This window comes from Amphiprion ocellaris, chromosome 18 (genome assembly GCF_022539595.1).
Source record: "Amphiprion ocellaris isolate individual 3 ecotype Okinawa chromosome 18, ASM2253959v1, whole genome shotgun sequence".
NCBI classification, from domain to species: domain Eukaryota; kingdom Metazoa; phylum Chordata; class Actinopteri; family Pomacentridae; genus Amphiprion; species Amphiprion ocellaris.
Window position 1 is genome coordinate 5,938,007 of NC_072783.1, and position 27,960 is coordinate 5,965,966.

A 27,960-nucleotide genomic window follows, 5' to 3' on the forward strand; every position below is an offset into this window, starting at 1 on the left:
ATGTTACATATATTATATAAATTATATATATTTATTCTATTTCTACAGTATTATATATAAATATATTTGTATATAAAAATTCAAAAACTGTGAAAACAACAGCAAATATCTGCAAAATAATTCGGTTTTTATCCAATTTAAATGCGGCAAAAATGTAATTTTATTTTAAAAGATCAAACTATTACATTATTTTACTGATTTCATAGAACTGAGTTTTGTTCTTTTTATGTAAATTGATGCATTTTTCTGCAATAATAAAAATTGAACATGAAGGTGAGAATTGTTTTCAAAATAACATTAAAAAATGTGCCTCTAAAAGCTGCAGCCATTAAATTCAGGCAGTTAAACAATGATAAATAAAAAAAGGAGGACGAGATGCAACACGCTGACATTTATTCCAACATACAGACATGAAATAAATACAAACCAGGAATAACAGTTCTGCAGTTTTCTGAAGTGATATGTTTTGCATATTTCAAAATCAACTCCTTCATGGATTATTCTTCTCTACACATTTGGCTAAATAATAAAAAACTGTTTAGTTTAAGTGGATAAATGGAAACAATCCGTGGCTTCGTTCAGCTCCTTTTATTTTGTAATTTAACAGTCATAGCTGAGTGCAAACGTGCAAAACATGTCATATATTCCCCCCAAAATCTTCTTTTAGCCACATAATTATTATTTCTGTCCTTCAGTTAATGATTTAAGTCGGTGTGACTCAACACACCAGCAGCAAAACTAATATTCTTTTATTTTCTGAAGCTCTTTAAGCAGAGAAACATTCCACAAAGTCTTCATATTTATACTAAATGCAGACAAACCTTTTCTTCTGTCTCTGATGTGTTTTGAGAGTAAAGCTTAAATTAAACAGAAGGCACAATCAAAACCAAAAAGTCCAACGTTTCAAGTGCTGGTTTCTGGATTTTTGCATGAAAGGTACGAAAAACTTGCACTGAAAAGTCGCGTTTCCAGAAAATCCTCGAGCAAATTAGAAGCAAATGTGTGAAAAGTTGCTTTGGAGTGAATCAACTCGGCGTCTGAAGGTGGCGCTAAAGGCTACATGGTTGGAATAAACAGAGTAAAAATGCAAAAACAAGAAAAAAACTAACAAAACTGGCATCTATGAGAGAAAAATGGTCCGTTAGGAATTATTTTTAATCAAACAAGTTCTAACTATTCTCTCATATCAGCTGTTATGAGTCGTGTTTGATGCTTTTTTTGAGGCAAAAAGGAAAATAATATTCAAAAAATGAAGCTCATTTTGGAAAGAGTAAATTGAGTTGTGTTTTTTTTTAGCAGTTTCTATTAACTTCCTCTGATGCCAAACTTCAAAAACACGTCATGGAAACACAGCAGATTCCAGACGGTGGATCTTTTCTGGTAAACGTGACGGTCGGTGGAACATAAAGACGTGAGGACGACGGCAGCAGAACGAACCACAGCTCAGAGGTATTAAAGTCGCTAACGTTTGGCTGCTGTGTTTCTACGTTACTGAAGGTTTCAATCTGCAGACGCTTCTCCCTCCTAATGGCACTTGAGGTTAGACTTTGTGTAAAAAAAAGCTAAATTCTTCAGTCGTGCAGATCCCTCTCCAGGTATTTCTTCATCCGCTGGCAGCGAGGACAAGGAAGTCCGGCGGTTTTACAGGACAGATGGAACACGGCTTTACAGTCTTTACACCTGAGACGGAGGCACAAAGAAGCATTTAAACTACATGAAACTGCAACAGACACAACATTCACCACAAAACTAACCACTGGAAGCTTCTACACTCCTGCATTTCCTGCATTTCTTTGAGATAACTACCAGAATAAAAGTAAATATATCAAGAAAAAACTTCCATTACTGATGTTATAGCTGGTATTCCACATGTATCTTCAATTTCCCTTGGGATTAATAAAGTATCAATCAATCAATCAATCAATCAATCAATCAATCAATCAATCAATCAATCAATCAATCAATCAATCAATCAATCAATCAATCAATCAATCTATCTATCTATCTATCTATCTATCTATCTATCTATCTATCTATCTATCTATCTATCTATCTATCTATCTATCTATCTATCTATCTATCTATCTATCTATCTATCTATCTATCGAAAATAATGGGTTTATTATTAAACTACAAACCTAAAACTTCCATAAAACTACAAACATGGTGTATAAAACCCAATGTGACCTCAGAAAAGGTCAAACTAAAAGGTAAACTGAAATAACAGACAGTTGAAAGTAAATAAAAACTGTGTTCTCTGTTTGAGGAAGACTCTGAAGGAAACACCCAGCAGATGTTTAACCCTCCTGTTGTCCTCATTTACAGGCACCAAAAATATTGTTTCCTTGTCTGAAAAATAATTCAAAAATTAAGCAAAAAATGTCCCAAATTTCTGAAAATTTACAAAACCTTCAGGAAGAAAATTCCAATAATTCCTTAAAAGTTTCCCTTAAAAGTTTTTATTAAAAAAATCCCCCAAATTTGGCAAGAAATTTCTTGTAAATATTTTCAAAAAATGAGTAAAAATCTTCCCAAAAAATCCTAAAAATATCTAAAGTGATTATATATATATCAGTAAAACTTCTGATATTTTCTTTAAGAACATTCACAAAAAAACATTGATTTTTTGTGAATGTTCTTAAGAAATATTTTTAACATTTCTTTTTTCCACCTAAAAATGTTCCAAGATTTCCCAAAAATGTTGAAAATGTGGACATCAGAAGTTTCATGTTGAAAATAAATTTTTTTTCCACATTTTCCAACTTTAAAACGGATCAATTTTGACCTGCAGGACGACGCGAGGGTTAAAGTGCTGAAGGTGAACATCTGGACTGGTAAGAATCTAAACCCTGAAGCTCCTCCACCCACTAATGACTCCTCTCTGGTCAAACCTGATCCACGGCTGATTTTAAAGACAATGAAACTCCGTCTGATCGTCGTTCTCTTTTATCCACAGCTAACACCTGAGAAGCTCCTAACAAACACCTTCACCTCCTCATCCTCCCTCTTTCTCTTTATCTCAGGCAGCTGAAAACAGAAGCAGTTCTTCTTTAAGGTCAGTTTGAGTCGAGAATCCAGAGATTTTTCTGGTGTTTCCTTTGGAGTTGACTCTTAAACTAGAGAATAAATGAAGTGCTTTCAGACAGACTGAGGTGACGGCAGGTTAGACGACATCCAGAGAAGGTTATCTGAGGACAACATACCGGGTGGTGCTGCCGAACTGGAAGGGGAAGATGATGTCGCTGGAGTGGCAGACCTGACAGATGAATCCTCTCTGGGTGCACAGATCACAGTGGAACACATGACTGGAGGCGAAATCCAGCAGAGTGAGCAGGAAGGCAGCAAAGTGGCCCTCTGCAATCTGGAAACACAAACACAACGGAAACATTAATGACTTTTAAAATAGAGAGTAAAGAAACACAGTCTAGACAGAAGTTACCTGTCGTAGGTCCATGACGCTGTACAGGTGAGTCGACTCCATCAGGTAGGTTCTCTGCCCCATTCTGGGAGAAAAAATGAAGGAAATATAGAATAAAATAATGAAATACAGCAGAATATAACAGGGTTCCTGTAGCCTGGATGTTTAACAGCGTCTCATACAGTTAATACTTGTTTTATAGAAGCCTGAGGATAAAACAATTCTAGAAAATCAGTGAGGATAATGTGGCCTAGAATTATTTAAAATTACACCAAAATAATTATTTTCAAGCTCAAAACCAAGCAGAGAATTTCAAAGGCATGTCGTCTTTATAAAAAGACATTAAAATGTAAATAATTACACCAGTTGTCAGAGGGACAAACTGTCTGATGCTGAACTTTCCGATGGTACTTCATCCAACAGATCTTACCTCATCAGATCTAAGCTTAAACTCTTGATAAATAATCAAAAAATCTCATTGAAAAACAGCCCAAAAATAAACAGCTTGCCGGATCCTGATTTTGCAAAAAATCTAAAAAAAAAATAAAAAATCTGTGCTGGTCTGTGCAGCTGTGAAGTAAAGTAAAAGTCACAGAACAAAAATAAAAAAAAAACACTTTAGACTGAACTGCAGGCAGTGTGTTTCTACAAAGCAGAGAGGAGACAAGTAGAGAAACTAACCTAAAATACAAGCAGTAAAATATCTGGGTCCAGCATTTGTAATAATAATTCTAATACTAATAATAAAAACATTAATGAATGAACAAGAAGAAGAAGATAAAAAAGACAAACAAGAATGCAATAAAATGCTTTAAAAGGCAGAAAAATGGAAGTAGTGAAAGATCTTTCCCAATATTGATAATAACAAAAATAATGATGATGAAGAGGAAGAACAAAAAAGACAAAAAACTACAAATATACACTCTACAAAGAAACTACAAACATGGCGTATAAAAACTAACAGACTTAGAAGAGGTGAAATCTTTATTCACAGTATAAGGGACATAGATGGAACTAGAAGAGAGGCGTTCAAAGTGAGCAGGAAAATCTTAACATCCATCCTAAACATGCAGCAACACCTGAGGAAAAATGTTGGACATGCTGGAAATTCTACTTTTACTTGGATGATTTCTGGCATTTTAACTCGATCATAGTTCCCCAAAGTCCTCTCTGAGTCCTCTGTCCCTCTAGCCCTGCTAGTTCGGTTTCCACGGAGGATTACAAGCTGACAGGAAACTGTCACCTGGCCTGCAGACTCTTGCTGGCTCCACTGCGACAGGTGAGCAGGTAGTCTCCCAGCAGACGAAGCCTCTCCCTCAGACTGTGGATCTGACACATGGACTCCGAGTGTCTGACCAGCTCTGGGTTCAGCTGCTCCAGGTTCAGCAGAGGCTCGTGTTGGACCTGAACCAGCAGCCAGACGGCCTTTTTAGACACCTGGACGGATAAATGAATCGTATTTATACGCCTGAACGTGAAAAACCACTTCCTAAGGTGTTCAAAGTATTTATAGCAGCAGAGGTGAAGAAAGAAGTCTTTAGTGCTTTAATACATCCTGACCTTCCAGTCCTACAGCATCAGGGGTGTTACCCTGAACCACCTGTCTGATCCGCCTCTCTTCAGGCTGGTCATCTAACCTCAAGGACAGGAAACTGACCTCTGATTATCTCACTTCTTCCTGAATTTGCTGCCTTCGGCCCCAAAAAGCACCAACTCAGGGCAAGAACTGTAGATCAGTACTTTTAAAATTTTATTCCATTTTGCCTTCACTTTATCCCCTAATATTCTGCGTTGTCTTATTGTTTACCCCTTTATTGAATATCTAGCTGCTGGAACACCTTAATTTCCCTCCGGGGTTTAACCCTCCTGTTGTCCTCATTTACCGGCACCAAAAAATACTGTTTCCTTGTCTAAAAAAAAACTAAAAATTCAACAAAAAAAAAATCCCTAAATTTCTGAAAATTTCAGGAAGAAAATTCCAATAATTCCTTAAAAGTTTCCCTTAAAAGTTATATTTTTAAAAAAAGAAAATTCTTGTAAATATTTTCCAAAAATGAGTAAAAATCTTCCAAAAAAATCCCCAAAAAATCAGTAAAACTTCTAATATTTTCTTAAGAACATTCACATAAAAATCAACCAAAATCCAGCGAATTTCGCTGGATTTTGGTTGATTTTTATGTGAATGTTCATAAGAAACATTTTTCACATTTCTTTTTCCCCACCAAAAAATGTTCAAAGATTTCCCAAAAATGTTGAAAATGTGGACATCAGAAGTTTCACTGTGAAAATATATTTTTTTCTCCACATTTTCAAACTTTAAAACGGGTCAATTTTGACCCCCACAACAACAAGAGGCTTAATAAAGTCTAAGACGTCTTGAATCATGGGTAGGTTGATGAAATCTGGGATAATAAGAGATGGAAGAATCATCTATTGTGTGCAAAGTTTCAACATTGTTCCATGTTGTCTTCATGCTGAAATATTTCATCATATTTTCCTCATAGATTTCTATCCAATCAGACATGTTGAGGACTCACCCCCCCTGCTGGCTGAAAGGAAGAATGCAGTCTGTAAAAGTTTCAAAAGGCTCTGAGATGGTCAAACATGTCAGAATCTCACTGAGTTGACATGGAATGACCCATTATGGAGCCAAAACATCCTAGAAAATCTGTTTTTTTAAAACCTGTAGCATCTCAATTTAACTTACATTCCATTTTTCACATGTTTATATTTCCTAAGATCAGTAAACAAACTGTTTAAAGGGTCTGATAAGTTCTAGAAGCATATATATATATATATGTGAGAGATAAATGATGTTTACCTCTCGCTGTGTGAGGTCCCAGTTGTGCAGCATGCGAGACGGGATGATGGAGGTTTCTCCGCCGTGGCAGGACTCGCAGTAGTACTGACCAGAGAACTCGCACAACCTGGATCTGCCCTGCGACGGACCGATCTGCTGAGGACAACCTGAAGATCACACAGAAAACACAAGAAACTCACAAACACATGAAGCTAAAAGAAACCCATGAATAAACTGGAACCTATGAGATTCAAACCTCCAGCAGATTCAGCATTTCTAGTGAGGAAGGAGCACAAAGAACAATAAAATTAGACGGTTCATCAAGTGGTTTACTGGCGCCAACAAGAACAGGAATCCTCTTTGTGTTCTAGTATAAAAACGGGAATGTTTCATCCAACATAAATTCTCCTGCAGTCTGGCCGCTAAGAGGAAATCAACGAGTGGTTCTTTGTTCACTAAATGACAGCGACTTGTTCACTCGCAGCATTAGTTTGTGGTTTCCTCTGATACAGATCGAGTTTCAGATCCTGGTCTAGTTTTTAACATTTCAGTATCAAAGAACCAGTTTAACTGATTTATTATGCTGCAAATAACAGTTTTCTAAGAGGATTTAAGATTAATTTAGGCCAAAAAGACAGCATTTAGAATGACTCATTTAGTTGATCTACAAATAAAATGTAGATTTGACTGAAGGCACACATTTGCAAAAGTGGAATTTGACATTTCGTTGCAGAAAACAGCAGAAACTTCTGAACCCTAAGAAGGAGGGAAGGAAGAAAGAAAGAAAGAACGGATGGAAAAAAGAAAAAAATGATGAAAGGATGAAAGAAAGAAAGATTTAATTCATCTTCAGATAAAATGTGGAGTTGGTCTGATGTAAGTTGACTTAGATTTAGTGTGATTGACTGCACATTATTGCTTTTTGCACGTCAGCATTCTCTATTCCAGCTCACGGTTTCTGCAGAAATCAGCCAGTCAAATTTAAGGCTTTTTACTGCCATTTTAATGCTATTCTGTAAAAATTTAATCCCATGACTGTGAACACAACAAATTACAGAGGTTTGTTTTTTGTAAAACATGATTTTTATATGAAAACTGTCCCTACATTTCACTATTTCTGAATCCAGAAACCACCCTTGACCACCCACAGGCTGCAGTCATCCTCTGAATTCCACGTTTTCTAGACATTTTTGCTGGAATTTGCATTTCCCCATTTCCCAGCTCTCCTCCACCTGGTCCAGCCTGCCGGCCACTTTCCCAACATGCTGTTTTTGGCAACTGTACCCGACCGGCTGGAACAATTATCACAATGCTTCGGCATGTTTACGCAGATGCACATATCTGACCAATCGCAGTCCATAATTACATATTATTATATTATTACTATTATCAAATATTTCTCTTGAAAACTGCAGAAAGAATTTTTGATGCCACTGAGAATCAAATTTAATGATTTTTAATGCCATTTAAGGCCTTAGTTTTCACAAAATCAATTTAATGACTATTAATGCTTTTTAATGCCCTGCAGAAACCCTGCAGCTATAAAATATCAAACATGACAAGAAAGGGAAATATCACACTGAGCCGAACTAGCAGTGGACAAACACATTTGTTTCAGGGAAGTTTTAAAGAGTCTGGTGGCTTTTTGAACACTGACACAAAATCATAGAAATAAGGGGGAAAATCTACAGTCACAAAGTGTATTCAGAACTGTAGATAAAACTACCAAATGACCCACGGCCCAGTACCGGTCCACGACCCAGGGGTTGGGAACCGCTGATGTCGAGAACAGGAGGATGCTGATGTACATAGGGTAGCTGGCTGTTTTAGTTTTAAGGGTTTTTTTTTGGTCTTTTTGCCTTTATTATAGTGCACAGTGGAGAGAGAGTCAGGAAATGGGGGGAAAGACATGCAGTAAATGGCTCTGGGTCAGACTGGAACCCACGATCGCTGCTTTGGGTCCTATAGATCCCGTTTATAACTGAACCTGTTCAGCTACAGGGACTATAGATCCTGTTTATAGGAGCTACAGGGACTACAGATCCCGTTTATAACTGAACCTGCTCAGCTACAGGGACTATAGATCCTGTTTATAGGAGCTACAGGGACTACAGATCCTGTTTATAGGAGCTACAGTTACTATAGATCCTGTTTATAGGAGCTACAGTTACTATAGATCCTGTTTATAGGAGCTACAGGGACTATAGATCCTGTTTATAGGAGCTACAGGGACTATAGATCCTGTTTATAGGAGCTACAGGGACTACAGATCCTGTTTATAGGAGCTAGAGGGACTATAGATCCTGTTTATAGGAGCTAGAGGGACTATAGATCCTGTTTATAGGAGCTACAGTTACTATAGATCCTGTTTATAGGAGCTACAGGGACTATAGATCCTGTTTATAGGAGCTACAGGGACTACAGATCCTGTTTATAGGAGCTACAGGGACTATAGATCCTGTTTATAGGAGCTGCAGGGACTATAGATCCTGTTTATAGAAGCTACAGGGACTATAGATCCTGTTTATAGGAGCTACAGGGACTATAGATCCTGTTTATAGGAGCTACAGTTACTATAGATCCTGTTTATAGGAGCTACAGGGACTACAGATCCTGTTTATAGGAGCTACAGTTACTATAGATCCTGTTTATAGGAGCTACAGGGACTATAGATCCTGTTTATAGGAGCTACAGGGACTACAGATCCTGTTCATAGGAGCTGCAGGGACTATAGATCCTGTTTATAGGAGCTACAGGGACTATAGATCCTGTTTATAGGAGCTGCAGGGACTATAGATCCTGTTTATAGAAGCTACAGGGACTATAGATCCTGTTTATAGGAGCTACAGGGACTATAGATCCTGTTTATAGGAGCTGCAGGGACTATAGATCCTGTTTATAGGAGCTGCAGGGACTATAGATCCTGTTTATAGGAGCTACAGGGACTATAGATCCTGTTTATAGGAGCTACAGGGACTATAGATCCTGTTTATAGGAGCTGCAGGGACTATAGATCCTGTTTATAGGAGCTGCAGGGACTATAGATCCTGTTTATAGGAGCTGCAGGGACTATAGATCCTGTTTATAGGAGCTACAGGGACTACAGATCCTGTTTATAGGAGCTACAGGGACTACAGATCCTGTTTATAGGAGCTACAGGGACTATAGATCCTGTTTATAGGAGCTACAGGGACTATAGATCCTGTTTATAGGAGCTACAGGGACTACAGATCCTGTTTATAGGAGCTGCAGGGACTATAGATCCTGTTTATAGGAGCTACAGGGACTACAGATCCTGTTTATAGGAGCTGCAGGGACTATAGATCCTGTTTATAGGAGCTACAGGGACTATAGATCCTGTTTATAGGAGCTACAGGGACTATAGATCCTGTTTATCGGAGCTGCAGGGACTACAGATCCTGTTTATAGGAGCTGCAGGGACTACAGATCCTGTTTATAGGAGCTGCAGGGACTACAGATCCTGTTTATAGGAGCTACAGGGACTACAGATCCTGTTTATAGGAGCTGCAGGGACTACAGATCCTGTTTATAGGAGCTGCAGGGACTACAGATCCTGTTTATAGGAGCTGCAGGGACTATAGATCCTGTTTATAGGAGCTACAGGGACTATAGATCCTGTTTATAGGAGCTACAGGGACTATAGATCCTGTTTATAGGAGCTACAGGGACTATAGATCCTGTTTATAGGAGCTACAGGGACTATAGATCCTGTTTATAGGAGCTACAGGGACTATAGATCCTGTTTATAGGAGCTACAGGGACTATAGATCCTGTTTATAGGAGCTGCAGGGACTATAGATCCTGTTTATAGGAGCTACAGGGACTATAGATCCTGTTTATAGGAGCTGCAGGGACTATAGATCCTGTTTATAGGAGCTACAGGGACTATAGATCCTGTTTATAGGAGCTGCAGGGACTATAGATCCTGTTTATAGGAGCTACAGGGACTATAGATCCTGTTTATAGGAGCTACAGGGACTATAGATCCTGTTTATAGGAGCTACAGGGACTATAGATCCTGTTTATAGGAGCTACAGGGACTATATATCCTGTTTATAGGAGCTACAGGGACTATAGATCCTGTTTATAGGAGCTACAGGGACTATAGATCCTGTTTATAGGAGCTACAGGGACTATAGATCCTGTTTATAGGAGCTACAGGGACTACAGATCCTGTTTATAGCTGAACCTGTTGAGCTACTGCAGCATCCCAGCAGAATGTTTTTAAGAGAACTAATGATGGAAAATTGAGAAGTTCTCCCCGAACACTGTCAGTTTACCTGCACATTTGAAGTTCTGCGCGTCCAGTCCTTTCTCTGACGGAACCGTGCACAGATGAGCTAGAAGAACTCCGTCCTCCTTCAGTCTGTGCTGCACCAGTCTGTGGAGGTTTCCAGATGATTCTAACTGTGCTGCAGCCGGTCCATCAGAACCTCCGTCCTCTCCGCTCTCCAGGTACGAGTCCAGAGCTCCTCGGATCAAAGCCCTCCAGGACCGAGCCTCCTCTTGGTTCTCCGCTCGGATTCTGAGCGTCTCCCTAATGGTCAGCAGCTTGAAGAAAGCCGGACCTCCCAGAGAGACGTCAGGAACAATGTCTCGGATGTCCTCGATGGGAAACGTCAGCCGCAGCAGCTTTCTGCCATTCTGAACCCTGAAGCCCTTCAAGGACTCCAAGGACAGAGAGAAGACCAGCGGTGACCATGTCCGAGCCTCAGGATCTGTGGAAAAGTACAAAACAGCTTCTTTGATGGAGTCTGTTTCTAAATCAGCGGTCCGAGTCCAGTCCATGTCCTGCAGAGGAGGAGTCTCCGGTCCTCCATTCATGTCAGAGGAGGTCAGTCCTCTCTCAGGGCTAGAGGGAGCTGAGGACGGAGAAGAAACCAGACGATCGTTGACCCCGTTCTCACTGGTGGGCTGCAGAACCTCCCACTGCTCATCCGTACGAGATGCCGGTCGGCATTTGTTGACGGCCTCCACGATCCGGTCCACCCAGTCCTCGGCTTCACCGCGATTCGCCGCTCGGAGGGAAACTCGCTTCCCGGGAAACACCAACTCGAAGCGTCCCTCGGATGACGTGATCCGAGCGTCTTCACATCTCAGCAGCGAGCAGTTGTCGTAACACGTTCTCTCCTCCGAGTTCGAATAAAGACGGAACTCAAAGGGAGACAGCTCGCAGTAATAATCCTTCCACATCCCCATCGCACCGCGACGCTCCAGGTGGCCCAGCTTCAGAAGACCTCGGAACGGGTTGGACAGACCTGAAGGACGGACAGACGGATGATCAGACAGACGGATGATCAGACAGACGGATGATCAGACAGACGGATGATCAGACAGACGGATGATCAGACAGAGAATCAGCATCAAAGATTTCACATGACCTCTGACATGGTTTCAGTTCGAGGAAGAGAGTTAACAGCTTTTGAATGTAGTCTAACCTGTTCTCCACTGAAACACTTCATTATGTGAAAGACATGTTAAAATCTAGTAGAAAATGAACAATTCATATTAGTTGCTAATAATTATTAGTATCAGTTTCAACAACAGAGATGACAGAGTGGCGAAGGAAGGAAGAAAGAGAGAAAGAAAGAAAAAAGAAAGGATGGAAGAAAGAAAATACCCCAAATCACACCATTTATCAGCCAGAAACTGTAAAAACAAATTGTTGCATTTTCAACTTTCTGTCCTTGAATAATTCTATAATTTAATTCAGCAGAAACTGTAGAATTATAGAATTATTCAGAATAATTCTTCTGTAATGTGCTGCTTAGTTTATCCACATTGAAGCTTAAAATTGTGATATTTCATTAAAATCACTTAATAATTTAAAAAAATAACCATAAATAAAATGTTTGCTCTAATCAGAATCTGTAAAAAACTAAAAATTCCGCGTTTCTTACTGCAAACATGAAGCCATTAGTGACTCGGTTACGACCAACGGTGACATGATAAAAAAATCAGGATCTATTCAACTGAACTGCAGGCAGTGTTTAGACAGAGCAGAGAGGAGACGAGAATGGAAACACATTAAAAATGTAAATATTAACATGTTTGTAGTATGTAGAGCCACAGATTATTTTTCATTATTACGATAATATTATTTCTAACACCTGGGGGCGCTGAGTGAAAAAATGTTCTGTTTCCACAGAGAAGCAGGACTTTATATTGAAGTGAAAAATGAACCTTCGGTGAGTAAAAGAGTAACAGAAGCAGTTTGGGTTTCAGAGGTAAACCACAGTAAAAGACCCCAATAAACAACTATTGCCTCCCTGGAGGAAGAACAGACACAGTTACTGGTGATATGGTTGAATAATGAGTGAGATTTTACAGTAGTTGTTACTGGATTACTGCCTCTACTGACAATATGACGACAAAGAGCTCACAGTTGAAGTAGTTCCCCGTTAAAAGACACCAGTACAGAAGTTTCTCATTTAAATCTCTGCTCATTCTGACCTTTTAATAATCTGTCTGACCCACTCAGGTGAGAAAGAAAAGACATTTTATGAGAATCCAGCCTAATCTGGTCACACCCTAAACTCACAGATTGTAATCATGAAGTGGGTCAGCCCAGCTTTAGGTGTGGTTAAAGACTCGGGTTTCTAATGCTGCAGGGTTTTGCTGGTCAGGTTGTTGTTCTACTGAATTCTTAGGTTCTTTCTCTGCTGATCCGGTGTGGTCAGGTGAAGGAACCTGTGGGCTAGAAATGCTTTAAAGCTGCATTTTAACACGTTCATTCCTGTTTAGGTGGTTTTTGTTCCTTTCTGTCGACATTTATGTGGCCGTAATGTGTGAAAAAACAGACTAAAGGCAGCAAACAGGACTGTTAGCACAAAAACAGGATGAAAACATTGAGGTTTGAGCCTTTAACACATTTATTAAACCTCACACATTGTTTTTGATGAGTAACGATGAATGGAAACTAGTTTTACATACAAGGACGGCGTCATCACTGTAGAATAGTCTGACTGCACCTTGATGTTAGTCTGATAAAGTGGAAATCTGATTTAGTAAATGAAATTTAGCCAATGAAACTGGTGAAAAAAAGATTTTAATTGAAAGAAAGAAATAGAGAAAGAAAGAAAGAAAGAAAGGACAAAAGAAAGAAAGAAAGAAAGGACAAAAGAAAGAAAGAAAGAATGGATAGAAGGATGAAAGAAAAAGAAAAAAGAAAGAAAGTAGAATGAAACTGGTAAAAAATGGCCTAAAACTCGGTTTCTAATGATATATCATAAAGAAAACCAAGAAATGCTCTGATTTGGGCAGCAGAAAAAACTATTTTTTGATTGAAAATTGACTAAAATAATGAATGAAAATGGTCGACTGATGAGCCAGATAAACTTGCAGCTGTAATTAAACATCTCCTACTTTTCTTTTTTTAACTGTGGTTTGATGAAGTTTTATTCTGAAAGCGTGGAGACACAGTAGAGTACCTATCTGTCTGCGATGGACCACACTGGGAGGCGACTGGGGGGCTTTGGTCTCAGCTGGGAGGGCGGCAGGAGGAACCTCATCACTGTCAGAAACCTCCTCCAGGTGAGGCTTGTAGATGTCGTCCTCAGAGATCCAGGAGTGAGAGTGCTGCAGAGAGAGTCGGAGGTTAGAGACGCTTTCACTGGAAAACACGAGTTTAACACCAGGTTCACCTTCAACACAGAAAGATCTGAAAGAGCTGAGTCATGTTTGTGGAGAACACACTTCCTGTTTAATCATGTGTCTCAGCGGAGAAAGAACTGTTATTAATGACCTCTTTCTGCATTAAAGGTCACACAACAATCAGTCGTTGCTAATTTTAACAGAAATGTCGGCGCGTGGCAGCAACAATAAGGATCATCTATTCAGGGAAAATATTCTGACATTTCCTACAGCAGTTCCTGTTGGAAAATCAGAGTTTAATCTGCTCACTGAGGTGTTCACGGTGCAGGAGAGTAACTTTATGTACTTTATTTATCCACAAAACTGCCACAGCAGCAGTTTCACTTCAGACATGTCTGACAGCAATAAATATTCTGACAGCAGTGAGGGAAATCTGTCTAAGTGAGACTAACGTGACGTCTCAGGAGGGAAAAAATACCAGCCACAGTTTTCCAGGAATTACTGAAAAGCTTGTGCTGATTTTCCACCACGACACGCTGGTTTCCAGGAGTCTAATGTCCCATTAGTCATTTCCTCAGTGGGAAAACCCAAAAAACTATTCAGGAACAATTCTGTTGGTAAAATCCACATGAGTCAGAGCTTTTATGAACTGACAGAAGGTAGAAGACAAGGACTGAGGCTGCATCCACACTGACAGGTTTTCACTCTAAAATAGCACTTTAAAAGAAAAATAAGAAGCGTTTTAGCTCTATTTCAGAAATAATCTCCGTGCCTGCGACTGTAAACATTAATGAGGAGGTTCAAGAAGAACAAGAACAATGGGGAAAAATAAAACCAATGATTTCCTGAAAAGCACAACAGCTGCTTTAATAAACAACAAGGTCAACCACGCCTGAAACTCATCCTCTACATTAAATTAATGAATTAATCGCCTGCTAATGAAGGCTGCTGTCTTTCTCAACAGATTGTAGAATCAGGAAACACCACGTAGTTGACAGCTGAGACTAATCTGAAGGTGAACATCTGCATTATAGTTTCCAGAAGTGTTCATTCATGTCTGACCAGATTAAAACACAACCCTGAAGTGTCCAAACTGAAACAGGTCCAAAAGTCTCAGTTTTAGAAGTTCTGACACAACGAAGTGATGTGGATGATCGCTGTGAACGCTGCAACAGCTGCATGTTTGGAGCTTCAGACTCTTTAGCATCACCCACAAAGTGATTTTATCTTCACACCGTCAAAACCAAGTGAAACAAACAAGAAGCTGATTGATTTACAACTCATCAGGTCTGTTTTAAACAGCAGTCAGGTCTTTAAACATCGATACACAATGTGTCTTCTTAGCGACAGTGGGAATCTACAGTCCAAAAGTGTAAAAAAACAAAACAAACATGTATTTAAAACTATATATAAACACCAAAATGAGGCTGGAGCAGTCTGATGTTGTCGAATCAAGTGCATATCTTCCACAATAACATTGTTTGTAAGGTGAAATTCCCCTAATATATGTGGATTATGGTGGATTTTGATGGGAAAAAAGACATTTTAGAAGTCTGATTTTGTCTGATTCAGACTGCTGGAGCTTTATATTAGCTCAAAGCTAGCCCATGTCTTTAACATCAAGTCTATTCAGCATGAAATTCCTTCTATACGTTTCTGAGGGCAAGGTTTCTGAGCGGAAGACGGTGGAGAATTCTTGGGAAAAAGACAAGAGTCAGCAGCAGAACTAAATATCAGTTTGAAACAATGAAATCAGAAAATCACAACAGCTGGGATTTATGATAAATCCATGTGGCCTAGAGTTTCAACTGTTGTTTCAGTGGTTTTATAAAAATCCAGCCATCCTCCTTCTGTTACAGTCTTGCTTTTGATGGCATCTCATGTGGCAATGCTCCAACACGTTTAAAATCGTTTACACAGAGAATATTGGACAAAAGCTTGACTTAAAAACACTATTTTACAAATTAAATCTCATAATCCGTCATAAAAATCTCAATTTCCCCTGAATTGTTAGGCCCTGGTCATGAGTGTTTCTGAAAGTCTGTTGTAGGGCTTCTAAAACACCTGAGAAGGTGGACAAAAAGTGGAAACAGGGCAGAAGTTTTGCACTTCAGATTTAATCTGTATTAAGCTTGTTTTATGCTTGATGCGTCCGCGGGGTCCGTGCAGCTCTGTGTGGACAAATTCCATCATTGTAGTAGCCACGCCCCCTCATACGGCCCTTTTCAAACAGAAAATTTCCACATTGTGTACCTCCAAATTTTTCTAACTACGTGGACAGAGACATGTGGAAAACTGGCAGAAGAATAGGAGCTAGCAGCAGAAGTTCAGAAATACAGGCATTTATACGATTCATCACAGAGATCACCATGGTAACTGGGTTATGAACAATTCATGGTGTGAAATTAAAACTAACTGCTGAAGTGCAACTATTTGGTAAAATGCAAAGTTGTAAGTGGTGTAAACAATGGCAAACTTCTTCTACTCTTATTTAGTACTAGGGTAGACTAGGTAGACCTGTGTTTGCGATACACTGCCCCCTGCAGTTTGGGAGCAGACGCCACATGGAGCATAAAGTCACACATTCTCTCGAGCGGGCTGCACAGTGGCGTAGTGGTTAGCACTTTCGCCTTGCAGCAAGAAGGTCCCTGGTTCGCGTCCCGGCTTTCCCGGGATCTTTCTGCATGGAGTTTGCATGTTCTCCCTGTGCATGCGTGGGTTCTCTCCGGGTACTCCGGCTTCCTCCCACAGTCCAAAAATATGCTGAGGTTAATTGATTACTCTAAATTGCCCGTAGGTGTGAATGTGTGAGTGATTGTTTGTCTCTGTATGTAGCCCTGCGACAGACTGGCGACCTGTCTAGGGTGTCCCCTGCCTTCGCCTGAGTCAGCTGGGATAGGCTCCAGCCCCCCCCCCCCCCCCCCCCCCCCCCCCTGCCAGGCTCGTTTGTGCAGAAAGCATAACCAGCCTTTAACGTGGACGAAGCCTGAAACTTCTGAACATTAGTGTCCTTGTCAGCCTAAAGCTACTTCTGTGATACTTACAGACAGAGAGTCTGAGGACAGTTTCCTGCTCAGGATGCTGGTAGAGCGATGGACACTTTGATGTCCTGGAGTTCCTGAGGTGTTAATCTCAGTTTGCATCTCCTCCTGGATCTCCTGAACCCCAGCTAGAGGTGTTTCCTCCACAGGTTCACCGTCTGAGGACAGCTTGTCTGAGGACAGCTTGTCTGAGGACAAGTTGTCTGAGGACAACTTGTCTGAGGACAACTTGTCTGAGGACAGCACGTCTGAGGACAGCACGTCTGAGGACAGCTTGTCTGAGGACAGCCTGTCTGAGGACAGCTTGTCTGAGGACAGCACGTCTGAGGACAACTTGTCTGAGGACAGCTTGTCTGAGGACAGCTTGTCTGAGGACAGCTTGTCTGAGGACAGCACGTCTGAGGACAGCTTGTCTGAGGACAGCTTGTCTGAGGAGGAACCATTCCAGACTTCAGGAGGTTCATCAGACGACAGCAGCTCAGGGGAGGTCAGTGGAGGCTCTGAGGCTGAGTTTGGGAGCAGGTCCATGGGGTCCTGGGATGGCGTAGGAGGACCCTGGGTCTCGCTGTCGGAGCCGCTGAAGATGTTTTCAGAGAACTGATCGGGACCGGAGCTGGAGACGAACGAGTCTTCATGCATGGAGTCCTGACTGCAGTGGCCGCTCTCCCGGAAATCAGTCAGCGAGCTGCAGACAGAGATAAACCTTTATTACCATAAAGATGTGGGTTAGAGTTATTATGTTTATCATTAACTCCTTCTACAGTTTAACCCTGGAAACACCAAACACACTAGAGGCTTTAAAGGCCTGTTACCTTTAAAGATTCATGTTTTAAGTCGCTGTAATTACATCATTTTTCGGAGCCAGAAACTGTAAAAACAGGAAAAATACCTACATTCTCATATTTGACACTAATGTGTGACATACTGCTCTGTCAGGAAAAATAACCAAGTTAAAAGTCAAGATATTTCACCTAAATCACTTTATTCTTGTTCAAAAATTCCCCCCAAATGAAGCATTTGCTCTAAACAGAGTCTGTAAAAAATGAAAAATATTCTGTGGTCTTCATTAGTGACTAGAGGTCATGCGACCAAAAATCTGAGAGTTTTCAGGTGAACTGTGGGTAATGTTCTCACAGAGTAGAGAGGAGACAAAAAAAAACAAATTAGAATAAAATAAAAGATACTGGATCAATTAAATAAAATAAAATTAAATTAAATTAAATTAAATAATTAAATAAATAAATAAATAAATAAATAAATAAATAAATAAATAAATAAATAAATAAATAAATAAAAATAAAAGAAAATAAAATAAATTCAGCTGGAATTCAGAAATGGTGAACAGAGGAGCAGGTAGCTGGAGATACATCCAGCACGGTGAAACATCTTCCTAGAGTTAATGAGCTTAATACTGTATAATAAACTGTAATATTTAATTAACTACAGTACACAGAGCCACTATGGTTTGTTCTAGTTTCAGTGACGTCTGTGCAGAAATGTTGTGCATAAATTTCCAGGTTTTTCAGGAGAACTTGGCTTTATTTAGGACCATTTCCAGCCTGGGATTAACAAACATTTGGTGCTCTCGAGAGTAGAAAGACTAACTCAAAATAAACTACAACTGTTTGCGTTCATATTAGGGCTGCCACAAACGACGCGTCGACGAATCGCCTGAGCACGATACGTCATCAAAAGCGGAAGTGAGTGCGCAATGCAACAGAAATCACCGTCCGAGTGGAGCGCGGAACACGCATGGACATCCGCGCTGTATCGTGCATATATAGTATATGCATATATTATATACGCACAATACAGCGTGGACATCCGCGTTTACGATACAGCGCGGACATCCGCGCTGTATCGTGCATATACTATATATGCACGATACAGCGCGGATGTCCATGAGTGTTCCGCGCTCCACTTGGACGGTGATTTCTGTTGCATTGCGCGCTCACTTCCACTTTTGATGACGTATCGTGCTCAGGCGATTCGTCGACGCGTCGTTTGTGGCAGCCCTAGTTCATATTAGTAAAGGAAGACATCCACCAGGGCAACAGTAAGACCACTGAGGTGTTTTTATTCATATTTAGACACCAGAAGACCCTGAGGATGGAGATACATCCAGCGTTTTGGTGCCGTATGGTCAGTGTTTTGGTATTTTAATGGGTTTTCTTTCTGTTAGAAGGTTAATCACTTACTCTTTCTGTGGTCTCCTGATGCTGACATTAATTGGCGTTTCCAGGTCACATGAGGACCACTGCTCTGCTGTTGGGCTTCGAGGGTCCTGCCCCTGCAGAAGACTATCAGAGCTGAGGCTGGAGGACAGCTGAGATGAACCGGTGGTGTCCAGGCTTAAATTAGACGAGTGAAGCCCAGTCCTGCCTGATTGAAACACACCCGAGCTCTTCCCCAGCGACACCGGACATCCTCTCTGCAGATCCAACGCATCAGAAGAACCCGACGACTGAGACGCCGTGTCCCAGACCTCCTTACAGATGGACCTGGAGGTGGAGTGGTCTCCTCCGTTCAAAGGCAGGTTCAGAAGGTCGGCCTGGGACAGCGGGCAGAGTCCGGCCAGAGCCAGAGGCGTGGTGGTCCATTCGTTGAGGACGGCCGACTTGTAGGACAGGCTGAAGGTGAGGGAGGCCAGACCCTGGAGGTAGCTGAGCAGGACCTCTCGCTCCTCAGCGTTCAGCAGCAAGGCACTGGGCTGGTAGTGGGCCTGAAGCTTGGAGTCTTCCCGAAACAGCGACGCCAGGTAGCACTCCAGGAGGCCGTGGTTGAGGGCGAGACGCAGCCAGGCCCGGCAGCGACCCACATCGGTGCTCACGAAGCTGATCTTCTCCAGCTCAGTGATCACGTCACTGGAGAATCAACAGAGAGACTTTAGAAAGAGTTTTCACACAATAAAGTCTGCAGCACTGACTAAACTGATGGTTATTCTCTCAATATACTGAATGTCTGTCCTATAAAACAGAATTTCCCTTTAATTTAGAAGTTTGTCCAATCAATCATCAAAAATTCTAAGATCTTCAGTTAATAATCATGTATGGAAACAAAACCAATGAATTGGGGCAGATAGACAACGTGCAATCAGTAAAAGTTTTTAATTTGTGCTTAAAAAATGTCTTCAATAACTGGACAAAGAGTTGCCAATTAACTTCCTTTGGACAACTGATCATTTCAGCTCCAACAGCAGCTGAGTAACCGTAAAACTGTCAAACAAATGTGAAGCACAGTTTTGGGACGTTGCAAACAATAATAAAAGAAAATGAATTTGTTTTGTTTCTATTGATAAAACAGGGCACGTAGTGTCATCTTTAGTCTAAACAGAGTAGAAGAAGCTGGAAACCAAACTAGTTAACACCTAAAAAACCTGGAGGGAGAAGAAACGGAGAAAACTTTGGAATTTACGAGACAAACATGTCCTGGAAAGTGACATATTAGACACCCGTACAGATGACTGTGTCAGAATGGCCAAATAAAGCACATTGGCTTGCATATTGCAAAATCCAACCAGATGCAGTATTTTGTGACGTACAATGTATTGGTACAAAGTAAAACTTCCTTCTGGTGTACTATACTGTATGGAAGCATGGATACTGGAACGCACCCCAACAGTTTCCCAACCACATAAAAACTCAGAAAAGACGAAGAAACTAACTAAATGTTGGCAGCTATATGCAAAAAAACCCCTGTATTTAGGAGTTCTGTGACGTCAGAAAAGTTCTAATTACTCCTTCATGTCTGTAATCTTTTATGCTTTCTGGAGATGAAAACAACGGAACAACCAGCTGATCGGTCCTGTCAGTAAAATTCACTACATCAGAACTTTCCATCTCTCATGAAGCACATTCACTCTTTTTACGGCATCAAAAAACCATAAAAACTCCTCAAATTCTGCCGTTTTCATTAATTTTTCACTAATGAAATGCCCAACACACATTACAGAAACACAGCTGGTATCTAACTGTGTTCTGGTTCCAACCTACCGGTGGGTGACGGTCTTCAGGAGGCTCCAGAAGAAGGGCTGAGGGAGGCCTCCTCTGTCCGGTTTCCTATTTCGACCTCCGGCCTCTGAGCGGATGAACTTGGCCTTGATGCCGTGGATGAAGATGGCCTCCAGGGCGCAGCAGAGGAGGTTAGCGTCTCCATCTTCACTGGTGACCACAGCGTCTGACGTCACGTATCGCTTCTGCAGCGCTTTGAGGGACTGAGCCAACTTCTCCTTAATCTACGAGACAATATACATATAGACAATAAAGTATCTGTCTCTATCTGTATGGGAAGAGGAGATTAAAACAAGCTTCCTGATTTCTTTCTAATTACAGGTTCTGATGGGAGGGAGCTTGATAAACTGGAAAGACTTCCTCTGTTGGCCAGGAATGTTTTATGAGCTGCTATGAATGATGATTAAAAGGTAGATGGATGTTATGAAACATGGTTACTTGATGTCACCTGAGACTGACTGTCAGCTGATGTGGAAATAAACAGAACCTGAACGAAGAAGAACCAACATTGTGCAACAGGTTGCAGAATAAAAACTGTTCTTTAGCAGGACTTAAAAGTTCCACAGTTCTTGACACTGAGCACTGAAGACTCTTCTGCTGTGCTTCACTTGGCAGGACCTGAGCTTCAGAGCAAATTAAAACCTACAGGACTAAAATCCTCACAGTTCTTTAACCCTTAGACCCATCAGTGGGTCGTTTTCTTACAGTATCTTTGTAATGAAAGTTTTTATCATTTCATTCTCCACCTATTCCTCTAAAAACATCTTTCTGATATCATTCCATTTCATTTTTAAGTTCCCTTTTATACTTCTAAAGAAACTGTAACATTTGTATTACTAAGCTAAGCCCTTTACCACTGATAATAATAATAATAATAATAATAATAATAATAATAATAATAATAATAATAATAATAATAATAATAATAATAATAATAATAATGATGGAGGGAGTGGAGCAGCAACAGCTGGAGGAAATAAAATGGATGCTGACATTCTTCTACTGCTGTTCTCTGTAATACTTTTCTTTTTCTATAATCAAAATGTTCAAAATATGATATAAAGTGGAAAAATAAACATATTTCATACATGAAATCATTCTTGTGTGGACAAAAATATAACATAAACAAAAATGTTAATTATTATTCTGAACCAAAATGACAGAAATGGCATAAAAACACATTGATTCTTATACGGGTCATTTTTAAAGAGTGTAGCTCCAATCACTGGAGCATCTAAGGGTTAATGCAGCAACCAGCAGCGTGATCTGGATTGTCAGAAAAATTATAATTTTAGTACAAACCGAGTGTGAAAAAGGGCTGCAACTAATGATCATTTCTATTGGCAATTTTTTGGTTGATTATTTTCACAAATAATCAATTAATCTGGCCAATAAAATGTCATAAATTGGTGAAAAATGTTGATCAGTGTTTCTCAAAGGCTGTCATCAATGTCCTGTTTTATCTAGAACCCAAAGTAATTCAGTTTACCGTCATAGAGGAGGAAAAAAACTGGAAAAATACACAATTAAGAAGCTGGAACAAGAGGATTCAGAGTTCTTTATCTAAAAATAGTATTCAAACCAGTAATTTAATTATCAAAATAATTGATAATTAAATAATGAACTGGGAAATAACTGATTAATCTTTCCATTACAGCTTGAGGATGAAACACATAAAAATAAAACAAAAAGGTCTGAATGAGCACCCTGGTCAATTTTCTGTAAAAGCTAGCAATCTAATTAGTTTTTTTATATTTATATTTATATCATAATTTATATTTCACTTTCAGCAAACATCTACAGGATCATAATGTACGTTAAGCTGTGTGAAGTGATTTAAGTAAGTCTTTTATCTACATTTCTGCGCCAACATTGGTCTAAAAACATCACAGAGAAACAAAAAGACACAGTTTGTGTGTGAAAATCACAAAACGTCTTCATGATTTCCTTTTTCCTTCAATGTTGTATAGATTACAAACTGAAATGACCCTGAAAATGAAACTTTAGTGCAAAGAAGACAGAGTCTGTAATGGGTAAAACTAATGAGACAGATCAGAATTTATGTCCACGTTTTGACCAGCAGCAGCTGTAGTTTAGTTTGTTGCTTTCAGCGGTTTGTAGGAGTTTCTCCTCTGAGTTAATTAAATATCTGCAGCATCAAACAGCAGCAGGATCCAAATGATCGTCTCAAAGACAGACTGCACATTTACACCTGTGGAATACCAGCAATAACTTTATTATTTACCTAAAATCATAAATTATTCTCAACATGGAGGCATGATTAATCAGAAACTGACAGTAATTTAAACTATGAACTTCTCTATACCTCAGACAGGTGAGTTGACACCCAGAATTACAGGTAAATGCCACAGTTTTAATAATTATATTTGCTGTTCTGCATCATGTTATTTGATGTATTGTTCAGTCTCACATGTATGACAAATATTACAGAATAAAGGGATAAAGTCTGGTATTATTCTGTCCTGCTGCTGTTTGTCCTTTAACTCTCTCATTTACAGGCCGTCAGACTGAATGCTTTCATAATAAACTCTCTATAATGAACTCAGACTGAAAGATCACAGCGTTGACGGTGGAGGAACCCTGAGCACAGTTACAGCAGTAAAATTACAACACATGCCAGTTAAATGTCACAACCGAAGAGCCAAAAAAGGAGCGCTGCAGAGAGGAAACGGGCTTGTGGTTTTACCTGTTTGACATCCGTAGCTTCAGGTGGCATATCTGGGGTCTGTGTGGCTAACATGTTGCCTCCTGGGAAGGTTCAGTCAGACTACCCCAGCAGGAAACCTGAAACTCACCGCTGCAGAAACTCCATCTGACTTACAGGATGATAAACAAGATGCCCAGTTAGACAACCACACATGTGACAATGAGGAAGCTGCTGTTCATCTTCATCACTTCATGTTATCATTACATTTTCCATCACGGGACTGGATTCTGTGACATATTTCATGGTTTGCGCGAGTCATGTGAGGTCTGATTAAAGAGGCCGTCTGCAGGGAAGTAGCTGCAAACTAACTTCCCTAATCTAACCAGTCCTCTGAGAACAAATCAGGATCTATGCAGCACCAAACACTGATTCCCTGACAGGAAAACACCCAGACAGGGTTCCTTTGAAGACCTTTCTGTGCCAACATACTAACAGAAACAGGTTTACTTAAAATATTAGTAATACAAGTGGTGCTCAGATTCTATAAACCAGCCAGTCTAAATGCATTTCTAATCTCTACAACCAATTTAACCACGATAAAGTTCACTTTTCTGAGTCACTCATGCCTCAAAACCAAACAGTTTTTGGTGACTGCAGTCAGATTCTTTTATAGCCTCACTTTTGTTTTCTTTGAGTTTATTTCTTCATGAAGCCGCCCACCTCACGTCCACTTTCAGTTTCTTTTTAAACACCCCGCTGTAGCCTGGATTTACTTAGTTTTCTAATTTACTGTTTTTATTTTATAGTTCTACCTCTTTGTTAATTTGGCTAGCATACTATATCTTGGCTATCCATCTTTACATTTGTTTACACAAGACTTTAGGTCAGATTTCTGTGATTTTTGTTGCTTTCATGTATTTACACTACTGTCAAAAGTTTGGGGTCGTTTAGAAATGTCCTTATTTTTAAAAGAAAAGCAGTTTTTTTCAATCAAGATAATATTAGATGAATGATAAATCCAGTCTAGACATTGTTAATGTGGTAAATGACTATTCTAGCTGGAAACAGCTGATTTTTAATGGAATATCTCCATAGAGGTACAGAGGAACATTTCCAGCAACCATCACTCCTGTGTTCTAATGCTACATTGTGTTAGCTAATGGTGTTGAAAGGCTCATTGATGATTAGAAAACCCTTGTGCAGTTATGTTAGCACATGAATAAAAGTGGGAGTATTTGTCTGGGTGATCCTTCTGAACGGTAGTGTATTTACGTTTTCTCTCAGCAGTTTTTCTGGATCTGCAGCTTCTGGTCCCACCAGTACGTCCAGATGTTCTGATGTTTGTTGTCTTTCTGTTTATCTGCTGTCCTTTTCTCCCTCCAGTTTTCAGTCACCTAAACTACTGAGGCAGATGCTGCAGAGATTAACAGTTTTGGGGAAAATGACCAAATCGCGATATCTCTGTCAGATACTAGAATTGCAATTTGGTTTGTGACAAAATCTAAAATAAAAATGCAAATACTGAAGCATTACCATATGAGATAGGGTCAACAGTGAAAGGAGGAAAGCACAACACATCAGTATAGATCGTAAGTCTGATCGTCCATAAACATAAATCTTATAATGAGGCCACTGAGATTTGCTGATTGGATCGTTGTTAATTAAAGTTTTGATCTGAAACTGATTAATTGTTCAGGCTTTGATCATCCTGATGGAGGCTTCTGGAGGTTAAAGGGTTGTTTTTCCTCTCTACATTTATATTTTATATAATATTGTATAGTTTGTATCTTCATAACTAAAGTAGTAAGGTCAATAGGTATTATATAGAAAGATATAATATTATTATTTAAGTTAGTCAGGTTAATTTGTCTTGCAGAAAATATTCAAAGGCATTAACCTTAACTTTTCAGTTTGGCATATAAATATGTACTATATATAACCACAAAGGGTCTTAAATATTTGAATTAGTTAGGTTAATTATTATTTAATATACAACACTAAAGGAGCTTAACCTAAGTATATAAATTAGTTAGTAGTTAATATATAATCCTGTAGGGTCATAACTTACATTTTTAGCCAGGATAGTTTGTATTATGTAGAATATTACAGGTTCTTTACCTTAATATGTAAACTTGGAAGGTGAAATCGTGATGTCAGCCTAATCTATAAATAGGAAAAAGTTTTGGTTTAATAGTTGTTTATTTAAAAGTGCTAAATAATTAATGTTGACTTGATTTAAGCTGCCAATAGAGATTTTAGCTTCAGATTTGGGCGTTTTGTCTGTATTCAAGCTTCTTGTCGGGGTTGACAAGAGGTTCAATCCCGACCCTGACCCTAAGCCCAGACAGCCTTATATCGTTATTATTAAAAATAATAATATAAAATATATTTCTATATATAATGACTTTAGCATCGGACGCTAATTAGCTCAGTGTGTTAGCTTCCTTACCGAAACAGGTCGGCTAACTTCCATTAATGTCCCCAAAAACCAGCTGTGTCTTCTTTAAAACGTCCTAAACTCGGTGTCCGCACGTTAAAGGCTCGTTAATCCGTACAGTCGCTCTCCATAGCTTCTGGAAAAACGGAGAAAAACGGAGAAAATCTCAGGAAAAAAAGATCGTTTAGTCCGACGAGAGACGCTCTGACTGAGCACTGATGCATCATGGGAACCAGACCGGACCGTTGATGCCTTCAGGCTGTGCGACAAATGTAGTAAAACTGACTCACGTATCCTCTACGGACGGATTATAAACGTTATTTCATTGTATAAAAATATCACATACATTAACCTAATGTCTTATATGTAAATGTTAGCATAACGACAGTATAAAACACATAGAAAGAGCCTCAACTAACGTTAGATCGAAGCAGCAACAACAGTGGTGCCGCTGTAGAAGCTGTAATTTACGGGTAACACCTAAAGGCAGCGCAGCTCTGGAGGCGGTGTTGATGTTGTTCTCGTCCAGTCTATGGATGTTCCTCAGTCTGCTGACGGGAGAACTTCATGTTCCAGCACCAGGACAGAAAGGAAAACACACCAGGGTCATCTTACAACAAGCGAAATGTATTATTCAAGGAAGATATTTTTCCACATGTTTATGTTAAACAAACTGGTCCTAAAGTAAATTTTACTTGTGACATAAACAAACTTATCATAAAACAATACCTGGAAGATACCTGGTAAATACCTGGAAAATAAATTGGTCAATACATGGGAAATACCCGGTAAATTTTAGCTGCATATATTACATATTGTTCATGTAGAGGAGAAACTGTGAGAAGGAAACACACTTAACTGCACTTTTTCAACAAAATAAATATTTGCAGTTTACAGTATAATAAGGCCTGGCATTTACATTAAAGTCAATATTATAGTTTTGTTTCCAGTGTTTGGGCTGTTTGTATTTTATAAGTCTATTATTCTCGTTTAACATGTAATTAACATGATTTACAGATGGTTTTTGTTCATAAAATAAAGAAATAATTTCTTTTGCAGCTATCCTGTGAGTTATAATCTCGAAAATAGAGTAATTTTTATAGCCATTGTTAACATCTCAGTCACTGCAATGACTTTTAAACAGGTGGAAAACTGCAATATATGAGATGAACTGATGCTTTTCAGTGGTTTCAGTCATTAAAATTGGTTATTGTTTGGGGCACAGAGCAGGTAATAGGATTCAGAGTCAGTGTAGGACAGAATAAATTCAAATTTCTCAAATGTATTCCCATGTTCTGTATTAACTGAAGAAAAATGAGGATGATAAATGTCAGTTTGGCCAATATTTAGTTTCAAGAAATAAGGAAGGAAGCTAAAAAGAAAAAAAATCAATTGATACCACAATTATTGTTTCTGGATGAGATTTATAGAAAACATTTCATCCCTCGTGCATCTAAAATGCAGGAACAATAAACAGAACGTGCAGGTTTCCACAATAACACCACCAAAATATACGAAATACCACATAAAAGGCTCTTGTTCAGCCCTATTTCATACTAAAGACATGAAACAGACGAACCACAGATTCAGTTGTCTGTAAATCTGCAACTCAAACTGAGCTGCTGGTTAAACTTTACTCAGAAATCACCTTGTTGAGTTCAGAAAAATAACTCGGTCACCAGTCTGTCTCCAGATTTAACCTCTAGGTGGAGACAAAGAGCCACTATAGGAGTGCAGGTCTAGTTTTCAGCTGTTCCTGTTGTGAATGACAAAATGCTGTTAGTCCCAGTTTAAGCAAAACATATATCATAATGTAATATGTCATAATTATCAATTAAAACCATCGGTTTAGCTGGTAGTAGATGGAATCTAGTTGCAAGAACAAGAGGCCGATGCTCTACTGAGAAGTTTGCAGTTTATAGTTTGTATTTAGAAGCCAATGAAATCACCAGAAAGAGACAAAAATGAATCA

The 27,960-nt window shown here is 39.4% G+C and overlaps 1 protein-coding gene across 4 annotated transcripts; it reads right to left on the reverse strand.

Annotated features, from left to right (window-relative positions):
- Nucleotides 1-376: 376 nt before the first annotated feature.
- Nucleotides 377-26,210, reverse strand: plekhm1 (pleckstrin homology domain containing, family M (with RUN domain) member 1). 4 transcript variants are annotated; one of them, XM_055004761.1, is made up of 13 exons: nt 26,001-26,210; nt 23,591-23,720; nt 20,866-21,107; nt 19,072-19,737; nt 17,297-17,558; nt 16,877-17,071; nt 13,670-13,817; nt 10,520-11,497; nt 6,240-6,385; nt 4,662-4,855; nt 3,440-3,503; nt 3,204-3,361; nt 377-1,680 (listed from the first exon to the last, which is right to left on the reverse strand). In XM_055004761.1, the coding sequence occupies exons 2-13, from the start codon at nt 23,642-23,644 to the stop codon at nt 1,572-1,574; spliced, it is 3,216 nt and encodes a 1,071-aa protein (XP_054860736.1). In that variant the 5' UTR covers nt 23,645-23,720; nt 26,001-26,210; the 3' UTR covers nt 377-1,571. The 4 variants fall into 4 exon arrangements, with proteins under 4 accessions (XP_054860736.1, XP_054860735.1, XP_035798426.2 ...); XM_055004760.1 differs by adding an exon at nt 25,670-25,714 and having other exon boundaries at nt 16,877-17,558; XM_035942533.2 differs by having other exon boundaries at nt 16,877-17,558; nt 23,591-23,716.
- Nucleotides 26,211-27,960: the final 1,750 nt, after the last annotated feature.